Source organism: Etheostoma cragini, chromosome 4, assembly GCF_013103735.1.
Source record: "Etheostoma cragini isolate CJK2018 chromosome 4, CSU_Ecrag_1.0, whole genome shotgun sequence".
NCBI lineage: Eukaryota > Metazoa > Chordata > Actinopteri > Perciformes > Percidae > Etheostoma > Etheostoma cragini.
In genome coordinates this window covers 14,869,047-14,881,772 of record NC_048410.1, presented here as the reverse complement: position 1 = coordinate 14,881,772, position 12,726 = coordinate 14,869,047, and the positions used below count along the sequence as shown (strand labels likewise).

The following is a 12,726-nucleotide window of genomic DNA, read 5'->3' as shown; positions in this document are numbered from 1 at the left end:
TACTCAAGTTAAAGTAACAAAATACAGGCTTGGAAATGTAGCCTTGCGAATGACAAATGTTACTAGAGAGCACGATGAGAAACTTCAGTGGACATGAAAAAAAGGCTGTTTATTATGCCATTGGCTCCATTTTAAATGGCTGTCTGCCAATAGGCCTAAAACATGTAGCCTGTTTATTGTGACAGAGACTCCAGGTTAATAAAATTCTGACTGAGTAGCAAGATATGAATTCAATTGTGATTCAGTGAGAAGTCTGTATATTACCATCCAATTACATTAAATTTGGTAATAAACTTTATTAAATTAGTTAGTGAGGACTAGATTAGGACTGTATTTAAAGCTGATTCTGGTTTCCAACTTCACCCCATTACAATCAGGACAAACATGGCTCTGGCTGTGTGTTCGTGTGTGGTAATAAAATAAATAAATAACATTGTAAAGGCTGCCATGCACAATGCAGAGGAATCATATATGCTAGTAAATAACAACAATAAACACACTGTTAATTACATTATCTTAATGCAGTGTAAATGTAGCATGTAAATAATGCACCTAAAATACAAAGGTGAGCAAGCATTCAACAATCTCCATTATGAATCAACAGCCAGGTGTGACCCAGCTAACAGGTAAAGAACACAAACAACATCCCTAGCTAACTTTAAATTTGCCAGAACTATAAACCAATAAAACAACAGGCATAAATGAACTGACAACATACTGTAAGTTATACGACTTACAGTTCTCAATGCCTCGCACACACAATCTCAGCTGTTTATCCTCCGGACATCTAGTCTATATTTCTTTTCTCTCACATTTTTCTCTGTGTGGTGTGCGCCCGCTCGCGGTGTGATGCGCGATCTGATAGACGACCTTTTGTACAAAACTAAAGTAACCAGTTTTGTCAAATGTAGCAGTAAAAGTAAAAAGTCGCCAAAAAAATAAAATAGTAAAGTAAAGTATAAATATCTTAAAAATCTACTTGAGTACAGCAAGGAAGCAATTGTACTTCATTATTTGTACTTCGTTACTTCCCATCTCTGGTTACAACATAACGTTACAAAACTAATTCATGTAAATGTGAAAGTAAAACAGTCTCATCTGGGACTTTCCTTCTGTCCGTGCACATTACTTGGCAGAATAGTTGAGCGTATTCAGGAAGTCACCTTAGTGTTTGATGATTCTGTTGTTGCTACACCTGCCTGGAAAATCCACCTGCAGCTGAATATCAATTGTGTGTAGGCTATACCTGTGTTCCTGGGTCTCGGGGTCTTTCGCCATTTGGTAATGTTATCCCATTCAAACTATATATGCCTACATTATACTGTATATCTTTCTGTCCCTAGCAACAGACCACTTTGTCTTTCTCTATCAAGCTTTTTGTGTTGATCTGTCTCTACCAAGATATCATGAAAATGTCTTTTTTTTAGGAATATGGAAGTGGACGTTTACCAACACTGTATGTACCAAACATCATAAGGGTGACACACAATACAATTATTTAGACGATCGTTCTTAATTTTAATCTATGCTTCTGAACATTTCAGATAAATATTACCATTTTTATTCGATCTGCTTTGGCCTGGGATGTGGAACAGCACTCTATAGGCCATTTTATCGTAAGTAGAATTAAAGTATAATTTAAGTTCTAAAATGCTACATTATTTAAATCACGGCTTCTCAAACTCCGGACCGTGGTCAATGCCATTTTCAAAGCTCCACACAGATAACGTTCGCTGCAGTAGATTATAATGGCGATCCCAAAGCATGGCTGGATTATGTTACCGGCCGAAAGGAGCCGCCCTTCCTCTGAGACTACAGCGGTCTGTTTGCCCTTGGTTTCACACTGACAGGCTGGAGTTGGAGGGACGGGTTTGGGAGTGGAGAGTCAGGTTGAGGGGATTTATTTTGTGTGGTGTATAAAATGTTCTAAATAATTAACAAAATGTAAAAAGGATAAATAGATTTTGTCTTATTTTTACTACTGATTATTTTTCTTGTTTATACAAATTGAAAGTAGGCTACCTAAAAAGGTAGTGGTACATGGTACAGATGTTTACCAGGAAACCTGAGTACTCAACTTGAATGTGTGTTGCTTGAAAAGCTATAAGTGAGTTGATTAATTGTTAGGCTATTATGTTATTGCCACTCGTTATTGTCTAACCTTTTTTGTGCATTTCCAGCAGTCATCGTTCCATCAGTTCTTGGTGTGTTTTTCACCATAGTGTTTGAGGTTGTGGGCCTTATATCTGGTAAGCTAAACTTTGTTTAAAAAAAAGCACATTACTTATTCTTGTTGTTAATTACCAGAAGGTGATCTTTTTAAACAATTCTACAATTCCAAATGTTGGACAAATATGACAATACCAATGCTCATTTTTCTTATGTTTCCTGTGAGATCTGCCAGCCCATACTAGAAGATGTAAAGGCCCTCCCTATGTCAGAAAAGGTACAGTAATGTATTGTTAATTTACATATTATAACAATTAATATGTGGACATCACTAAAAAAAGTGTTCAAAAGATTTTTAATCATTTGTTTCATTATCTAATGGCCTGTAGCTATTTAATAGTGTTATAGTAATAAATTAAAACTATAAACTAAATTAAAAGTGAATCATCACTAATTACCTAATGGAGTGAGTCATAATATTGCCTGCAGTTTCCATTGATACATACTATATGATAAAGCAATGGCATCTACTTGTAATTAGGAATCACATTCAGACCTGTTATTTATAAAAAAAAAAAAAAACTAACTAATTATTTTTTAACTCTCTTTAGATGTTTACTGGGGATTTGGTTTTGCACTTTTCGTGGCCATCCTGAACCTAAACTCATATCATGGTAAAGCCCCATGACTTTACTTAGTATGGCAAAATATTATTTCTGTGGTTTCATGTTGTGATTTATTCCAGCCTACACACTGTCTTATGGATGTGGAATCATAGTGTTTGCCATTCGAGGAGCAAAACGGAAATACAGCTCTCTAAAGTAGGTGGTCTTACAAAAGCTGATTAAATTTTTACACACTGTTTTGATAGATTGACAGCCTTTGTAGCTTTATCACATAATGCAGTGTCTTTAAATATCTTTGAAAGTTGTAGTGATGGTAATTGTATGATCTTTTGAACAGGACGCTGAGAAAGAGAGAGTCCAGACGGTGGTAGAAGGAGTTTACAACTACATGGTCAAAGAACAGAGTTGAGTTTGATTAAATAGTCATTAAATTAACTTTGGACTTTCTACCAGGAAGTCATGCACATCTCCACAGAAACAGTTTTATGATAAGATCTTTTAAGGTCAAAATGTTTATTGACCATCTCAGGGATGTATGGTAAAGAAGTAATAATGTCTGAAACAAATTATACAGATATGTGCTGCAAAATTTGTGATTATATTGTCATTAATAATGGCTTTGTATCGCTTACTTAGACACTGCTTGAATTAAAAGTTCAACTACAGGTTCCTGTATGCTGCTTGAACTACACATGTCAACACAAATATACTTACAAGGAAAAAGAAAAAACTATTGTAAACGCTCAAAGTCAAATGCAGTGGGCTTTATTACATGAAAGTCAGGTACATACAAAATCTCAAGTAACAAAGACAGTGATGTTTTTTGGGTTTACAAGTCAGATGTAACTCTACCTTCAAAGTCACAGCTAGCCATATTCTCCATCAGCACTTAACGGGTCCTTCAGCCCTCCATCTTATGTAAATAAGATGACACTGACTAAATACTGATTATCTCCACCCTGCTGGTATGGTCCAATTGTAGCAAATGAACATTGAGGTGTGTAAGTTGGTAACTTTAAAATCAATGACAACAAAATACAGTGCTGAAAAGAAATTTATCTTTTAAACCACATTAGTTTTAATTATTTGAAGTTGTGATTTGTGGTTCTGAGTGACTACTCTTAATGACCTACCTACATTTGTTTGATTTTTTTTCCCACTACTTTCTACAAACAACAACTCAGTTACCATGTTTCTGACACTACTGTCATGATAAACTACTTTAAAACTATGCCCCACCCAAGAGCTACATAAGAACAATATAAAACCACTTCCAGTTGAATTTCGTCAAAGATCATTTAAAAAACAACAACACATGAGAGCATTACTTAGCACTCCTGTTGAACATGTAATAATGAATTGTATTGTAGGGTGAGCATCCATCATCTACAAAGTCAGTTATGGCCACATTATATGACAAAGCTAGGCTTAGGAGTGAGGGTATGTGTTTTTTAATTTGTGTATCTCTGTTCTTTTCTATGACGTGATGGATGCATGAAAGAAAGATAAATGTGGAACTCTATTTCAAAGTGTACAGCACAAAATCACATCACTTCAGTACACACTTAGGGGCATTCACAGTGAAGGAATTTAAAGAGCAGGTTGTCATATGAATCAAAAACATACTTGACTGGTTATCGTCATCTGCTTGGGTGTGATCAGATAGGTGGGTAGGGCAGAGAGGAAGTTACTTGGCATTGGTAGAGCTGCTGAGCATCTTGCGGACAGCCTGGGTGATGGCTTCACGGTCAATGCCGTAGATCTTGAGTAGCTCGTGTGGTTTGCCACTGCGGGGGATGTGGGACACAGCCAGACGATGCAGATTGAAGCCAGACTCATTGACCATTGCTGAGGACACTGCCTCCCCAAGGCCACCTGTGGAACAGCAATTCATCACATGAGAGATGGAGAAGGAGAACAGATCCTCCTTGAAGAATGGGGGACACCCAATCGCCTTAAATGCTTTGGAGTGTCACTGACAGCTAAAAAATGAGGCTGTGAATGAGCAAAATTTCATCACAAGTATACGGTAAATATAGAGGCTAAGAAAATATTAAAAACAAGCTAAATCTAAACATCTCCCCTTGAATACTATGCAACATCTGGTCCGGATTATCACACTGATGCCAATAACCCTTTGTCTAGTCAAGTCCATGTCTTCACCCATCCCCTTTCTCTTAACAGACACAGGGCATGGCTGTCTCTGCTATCTAGGTCACACAGAGCCCCATGGGCACATGTTCAGTTAAGGAAATCTGACAGCACTCTGCCTCTCTGCTGGCTCTTGCACTTACAAAACGGACACACCGCAATACCAATGCATTGCCTGCAACAAGGGCACACACACAGTCAGCCTCCCCTCAGCCAATAAACAAATGCCACCACATGGCGTCTCTGTCGCTGAACCAATGAAAACATGCTACAACAACACATCCGAGGATACAGACCAATGACCGGGCCTCAGCTGCATAATGCTGAAGCAACCTGTAGTGGTGGTGGTGGAGGAAGTCATACAATATGCAGAAGCTCCACAGTATAACAAATTTTAATGGAAACCGACCTTCATAGTAATGGTCTTCCACAGTGAGGATTCGTCCTCTGGTGGCACGTGTGTGGTCCATGATGGTTTTGACGTCCAGGGGTTTGATTGTGAAGGGGTCAATAACCCTGACAGAGATCCTCTCTGGAATTGTAGTTGAGGGATATAATGTAATACTGTTAATGACGTTGCTGCAACTGAGACATGCGATTCATATAGTGGTTCTAAGGCCAGGATGTCCTTAGGTTTTATCAGTAAGTGACTATTAACAACAACAATGCATGTAAAAAACAGCACAGTGACAAAGTTAAAATCCCAAATGTATGTATTTCCAGTGCAAGCAAGCACTGTCTTTGAATGCATTAGCAGTAAAAAAATAAAATAAAGGATAAGCCCAGAAATATTCTGGGGCTAATTCTGATAAACAATGAATTATTGTCAAACATGGTCATACTATATTTGACTAAAAAGTATCTACATCTGTTTGATATGTCAGACCTGATCTGGTACACAGCATATTACGTCTTCTTATAATCAAAATAAGTACTTAATGTACTGTACCTTTCTTTAAATGTTCAGCTGCAGCCAGGGCCTCATGCAGAGTCACTCCAGCTGCCACCACAGTCACCTGGTCCTCTTTGCTCTGGTACACCACCTGTCAAAGAGAAAGGTATTATCTTCTGTTTCATGTTAAAGTTTTGACAGTGCTGTGTGGGTTGATTTTGTAGCCGTAGTTTATTTTATTTTCATAATTATCATAACAGCTATGTGAGGACTAAGACAGTCTCACCTTAGCCTGTCCAACATGGAAGTCCTCGCTGCTGTTATAGATAATGGCACTGTCTTGGCGGCTGGTTCGGATGTAGCAAACCCCCTTTTTGAAGAGAAACGATAGTCAGCTCTGGGACATTTTTTAATAACAAATAGGCTGTTTTGCCAATAAATGAATCTGCCACAGATGCTGTAGGGGAGCAAGAACACTGCATTTAGGTTGTGTGTACCTTTGTGGTTGCAGCCAGTTCCACAGCCTTCTCCGTAGACACACCGTCACAGGGATAGAAAATAGTTGATGTGGGAAGGGCCCTGAACATAGCCACGTCCTCTAGACCCATCACAGAGGGGCCTTCTTCTCCTGCAATATGTACATTTATAGTTGATTTCATATATCCAACATTCAGTAAGTCCTCGAAAGTTATTAACAGGTCAGGTGAGCTAATGCATGCAGATCCAGAGAAGTAAAGCCAGGCTTTGCATGCAGTATACCTGCACTAACAGAGGGACACCTGGTTCCCTGTTGACAGCTTCCAGGGCAGACAGGAAGGGAGAAAATGGGAGGGTTGAGTACTAGCTGTAAGGCCAAATAAGGTAAATACAGCAAGGAAAACACAGGATTAGAGGGAAAGTGAGAAATGATTGAAACGAATGTACACTCACAAACACACAGATCATTGTATTAAACATTTACCACCATTAGGGATACAATGCGGTCTGATAAAAAGGGTGTTGTAAAATGTCTGGCTTCACTGTGAGGGGAATAAAGGTGTTTTTCGTGAAGGTGTGAGTGAGGTAGGGGTGTGAGAGGGGTTGTGGTGTGCCTGGCACATCAGCACCAGTTTACTAACCGGTGGACAGACCGCAGTGGGAGCCACACAGGTTGATGTTGCTTTCTGAGATGGCTGCCATGCGGAGCTGGTCGTAGGCACGGGTGAAAAAGGAAGCGAGAGTGCTAGCAAACACAACGTTCCTTTCACGGGCAGCACATCCCACGGCAACACTGACCTGGGAAAGGAATGTATTGTATCTTAGTACCTATACCAAAGCTCAAGAGATTCCACAGGTCACATATGCTTGGTCCCCAAAAGATCACCCAGAGGGTCAACTATCTGCAACACAAACCATATTTGAAAGCCTCTTTGAACAGAAAACCATGTTAAGTCAAGATTCAATGACTCCAAAGCTCTGGAGCTTATTTTCCCATATGTGTAGAATCACTGGCATACCTCTTCTTCCAAACAATTTCCTTGGTCCTGTGTCCAAAACTCTCCCCAATCCCACAACTTCTTTTCTTGCTTTGTCTAAAAGCAACAACTAAACATCCATGAAAGTGCAATTGTGATGTGATGTGAAGTTCTTAGAGATATAATCAAAGAAAGAAAACCACTTATCTAAGGGCATTTAAGCTAGCAGTTGTTTCATCCAAACCTAGAAAAGGATGACACTAATAATACTGTAAAAGTACATTTATCTGTGTCTTTAACAAATCAAGTGTTTCAATAATTGTCATTGAGTGTTTAATATTTAAAATGCAATGGGTTTTCATCTCATTTCTAGAAGCCACAGATGTTTTGCCATTCAATGTTTCTCATGCATTCAGCCAGATGGTCCCACCCTCTGCGCTGATTAATATTTTACTTCTGACTACACTTGTCATGACTGCTTATCATCACACACGCCTAACCTACATTGGAGGTGGCTGCTGCTGGAGCCATGACAGCACAAGGAATTAATGTCTGATCGCCTCTCTCCAAATTATTAATTTAGTCCCAGATGAAATAATGACATAGGCAGAAGAAGATGTCAGCAGCAGCCACATTGGCCATAAGAAGGCCAAATGGGTCCATCTTTGCCTATCCTTACATTATGGATAGACAAGTCATGTATAATTAAATAACACAGGCACAGACTCGCAGATGTGAGCTATAAGGCCCTACTCATATCCAGTTAGAGCTAAATAAGAGCAATTTACTCAGCAAAATAATGCTACTGAGCTTTAAAAAAAGAAAAAGACAGAGCATTAGACCAAAAATACCATGCACCAAAGATAGCTTTGTTAACAAAACAATGGCTATGTCAATAATAATTTACTTCTTGAAAAATGTCTTTATGAAGTATTCTTAATTCTGTAGATTCATGAGGGATCATACCATGTTCTGCTGAGCGATGTAGCACTCCACAAAGCGGTTGGGATGCTCATTTTTAAAGATCTCAGAGTAGGTGAGGTTGTTGGTGTCTCCATCAAGGGCCACCACACGTTCATTGTAGCGGCCTAACTTGGCCAACGCCATCCCATACGCCTTCCGTGTGGCAATCTATAAAGATGTGATACCAAACAAACCAATCATCGACTAAGATTGTTGGCTAATCTTTATAAAGAATTTAATAGTTTTCTTCCCTGGTTTTATTAAACACTGTGTGAACATACTATTTGGAGATGACAAACCTTTTCACCAATCTTGTAGCTGGGTGCGCTTGGCATCCTGATGTTCCTCAGGCTGACCGGTGGGGAGTCCTCGATGGGAACAGGAGGGTACAGGTGCTTGCTGCTGTTCATGATGCGGCTCTGCAGATCCTTCACAACCATCTCGGCCATGTCTTTGGGCAGAGGCTTGGCATGCCACCCCAGCTTATCCTCTGCAGCTGAAACCACATACATACAGCATCACATTGTTAGATTTAAACACAGTTTGGTGGAAGGTTGACACACTTAGGCTTGTTATGTAATGTTCACAAGTTTGAAAGCAATGCATTTGCAGATGAGGAGTGGACAGTGAGTGTTACCTGGAATGCCTTTGCCCTTAATGGTTTTAGCAATGATGGCAGTGGGCTGATGACGTGGTTGGCTCAGAGCCTTGCAAAGTTCCTCCACACTGTGTCCATCTACAATGATTGCGTGCCATCTACACACATTGTATCATATTGAGAACATATTATCACCACATTAATCACAATCTTTCAACACAGCATAAACAGTACATTGACACAATCAGCGTTGATTGCAACATGAAATTTCACTTTTATGCACTGTTACCCAAAAGCTTCACATCGTTTTTGATATTTCTCTACGTGATGCTGCAGGGGTGCCGAATCACTTTGGCCCAGACGGTTGATGTCCATGATGGCCACCAGGTTGTCAAGCTGGTAGTAGGAGGCGAACGACATGGCCTCCCAAACAGCACCCTCTGACATCTCACCATCCCCCATCAGGCAGAACACACGGTAACTGAGTTGGAGAACAATGGGAGATTACGCGATTGCACATGTGTGTGTGTGAATGCATGCGTGTGTGTGTGTGTGTGTTTGTGTGTATACCTGTGTGAGTGCTGTTTGTTCAGATGAGTGTGGGCATTGCAAATCTCACATAAATGTTCTCTTACACTTTTTGAGTCTGATTGATTCTTTCTCCATTAGTTGGTGGGTGACCAGCTTTCACGTGATAAAAGCTTGTAAGCCTTTTAAGGTGTGACTGCTGGGTTTCACACCTGCCTCTGAAACATGTCTCCCATAGGAATCCCAAAGAGTGTTTAAATGCTACAAATTATCATTATTATTTTATAAAGAAATCGGTAATAAAGTTTGTCATATGGGTCAACTATTATCAGATGGCTCGACTTTTTACTCTACATACAGTAGATGTTTCACTCAATGTTTTTCTTGCCACCATTACAAAAGATAAAAAAAATGAGAAAACATTTTTTCAGTTTGTGATTCTGAGATTAAATCAGCTTGGAGTGAGATATGGCTCCTAGGCCTGTGATTATCAGAGCAGAAGAATCGTGAGAGCAGAGCATACAGCTGCAGCACACACCCACAAAATTGGAAAATCCTTATCATTGAACATTTGAAAGAATTATGTTGCAAAGAAAACCTCAAAACCTCAAAATGAGTCAGTGTTTATTTATACAAGGCGAGGGCTTTTTAAATGTATGCAAGAAATCTAATATGCAAATTAACAAGAAAAACTAATTGCATATAGAATAACTAAAATGGTCAATCCAGAGGTATTTCTTTCTTGTATGTATGTGTGTGTGTGTGTGTGTGTGTGTGTGTGTGTGTGTGTGTGTGTGTGTGTGTATGTGTGTGTGTGTATGTGTGTGTGTGTGTGTGCGCGTGCGTGCGTGCCCACATAGATTACCTGGACTTGTCAAAGTATTTCCCAGTGTAAGCCATTCCACAGGCCACGCCAAGACCCTGCCCCAAGGAGCCAGTGGCTACATCCACAATTTGCTGCTTCTGGAATGCACACAACACACACAGACACAGACTTAAAAAAAAAAATGGGTACACTGTTGTGTACATTGTGCTCCATTAGATGATTACTAAGGTTTTGTAAAGTAAGTGCCAGCTTACAGGTGCTGGGTGGCCCTCTAGGGAAGAATCAACCTGGCACAAACTGAGCAGTTCGCTGTCCTTTAGGAAGCCTGTTTCAACCCACATGGAGTACAGGGCCGGAGCAGCATGACCCTGTGGATTAAAAATCAATCACAATCGTTATCTTTTGTCAAACCACAGTGAAGTAATTTAAGGAAAAGAGTAAAAATCTGTAAAGCATTTAGACATCTGTTCAGATCGGGAAGACTCTCACCTTGGACAGGATGAAGCGGTCGCTGTTGAAGTTCCTTGGGTCTTCAGGGCGGTACTTCATGGTGTAGAAGTAAAGCACAGACATGATTTCTGCCACACTGCAGCATGATGTGGGATGTCTGCACGACAGAGGAGACGTTGCTGTTACCCAGAGTTGTGGTTATAGATGCAGCCCAGGTAATCAAGTTGTGAGATCATGTGGGGGGGTTTGTTTTGAATCAGTGACTAAACATAAGCAAAGCACAGTTAATAGACCAAATAACTGTTTTTATTTTAAGATGTCACAGAGCCTTGGAAAACCCCAACTGGTTGCATGATGAACCAGTATCTACATTGGAAATTAAGGAAATTCACTGTATAAAGACCATTTGTGGTGCTAATAGAGCAAAAGACAGACCTTCAGGGACAGCATGCTGTTTACTTCATTTAAAGGCCCTCGGAAAGGTTAGATAGAGAACTGGTTATAAATGCAATCATTCTATCAACATTTGATTGTTTTGCTAATATAAACAATCATTGCAAAGAGCCAATTTATTAAACCACCCGCCAACCCTAAATTACCAAGTTCTCCATCCAGTGCTAGTAGTGTAAGTATTTTGGCACGTTAATATCAATGGCTGGTTATTGGCCTTTCCCAGATATAAAGTGTAGTATTTCACTCAATAACAGGCCAATATAACACATTCATTGAAATAGCCATTAGTCATCAATACTTTTGTGGCTTAGACAATTTTGTCAAATATTATTCAGTGTTTCTCTTTGTTCCCATCAGTTAGACAGTGCAGAACTATGGAGTGCGGAGTTGGGCTCCAACATGATAACACGTTTGATTCTTCAAATATGCAGACAATTTTGGGCTTCAAGTGGGCTTTTAGTGTAAACCGTAAGAACTGCTATAAGATAACACGATATGCACGATTTCAGTTTGTCAATAACACTTCTAAAGCCCTTTTCTTGGCGCAACCATGTAATCCTCAAGTATTTAATCCTCAAGTCTATCTGCAACATACAATCCACCCAGGCTTGCACACGGTAGTCTAACAGGGGAATATTACCTTTTCATTGTCAGATAGATTAGATACAATATTCAGCCTGCAAGCAAAGTAGATGAAAAAGGCCGAATACCTTTTTGAATATTAAAATCCAAACATCTAAAGTTCAAATCAGCTGTGAGGTATCTTACAGTTGTGTTTGTTATAATCTTTACTCAAAATGAGAAATTCATGCTTTGATATTTCTGCAACATAGTGCATATTTTATTTAGCAAAATGTTTTATAAAGCATAATTGTATAGAAATTGTGTAATATAGAAATTGTGTAATATACATAGAGATATTTTGAAAGAGATTTTTGTTTCAATAATTGAATTCATAAGAGATTGGGAGATTCAAATTGTTCTGCGAATGGCTCAGAAGATGAGAACAAAGGCAGGACATGCTGTTCCTTTGGCCCTTCCCTTGCATGTCTGTGTGTGCGTCTGCATGCGTCTACTTCAGTAGATGTGACTGTTGGTGCTCATCTATGCATGCTGCAAAGAAATATTAAGTGTGAATAATGGTTTGCACACACGTTTTGCATGTTTGCATTGCATTCACAGTATTAAAGCTCCTGTCTGAAAGTCAGTGGAGGAAACTCACCCGCTGCCAGCTGCAGTTGTTGCCTTGATCGAGTTGATTCGGAGGCGATTGGCAATGTTCCTCAGCGCCTGCACTGTCTGCTGGTCAGGTTTGTGGTAATCCTCCATGAAGGCAAAATGTCAAGTTCCTCAGCACCAGAAAAGTGGACTAACTACAATCCTCTGTTGAGCTTGTGGGTTCTGTATGTGAGTGTGCGAGGGTAAGGGTTGCCAAAGAACAGCACCTGTGTGTGTGTGTGTGTGTGTGAGTGTGTTTTTTTGTGTGAGTGTGAGAGAGAGAACGAGAGAGTCAGAGAGAAAGAGGGAGAGAATGGAAGAGAAGCTAGATTTATCCTGTCAGGCGTGCAGACACATAGATGCACAAGGACACGCTGCACACAGACACACACAGACAC

At 39.8% G+C, this 12,726-nt stretch overlaps 1 protein-coding gene across 1 annotated transcript; it reads right to left on the bottom strand.

Moving 5' to 3' along the window:
- Positions 1 to 3,544: 3,544 nt before the first annotated feature.
- Positions 3,545 to 12,726, bottom strand: tkta (transketolase a). The gene is made up of 14 exons (XM_034868204.1): positions 12,333 to 12,726; positions 10,697 to 10,814; positions 10,462 to 10,575; positions 10,247 to 10,344; positions 9,143 to 9,334; positions 8,893 to 9,011; positions 8,555 to 8,751; positions 8,259 to 8,423; positions 6,957 to 7,113; positions 6,336 to 6,466; positions 6,125 to 6,208; positions 5,896 to 5,989; positions 5,356 to 5,478; positions 3,545 to 4,670 (listed from the first exon to the last, which is right to left on the bottom strand). The coding sequence occupies exons 1-14, from the start codon at positions 12,437 to 12,439 to the stop codon at positions 4,483 to 4,485; spliced, it is 1,887 nt and encodes a 628-aa protein (XP_034724095.1). The 5' UTR covers positions 12,440 to 12,726; the 3' UTR covers positions 3,545 to 4,482.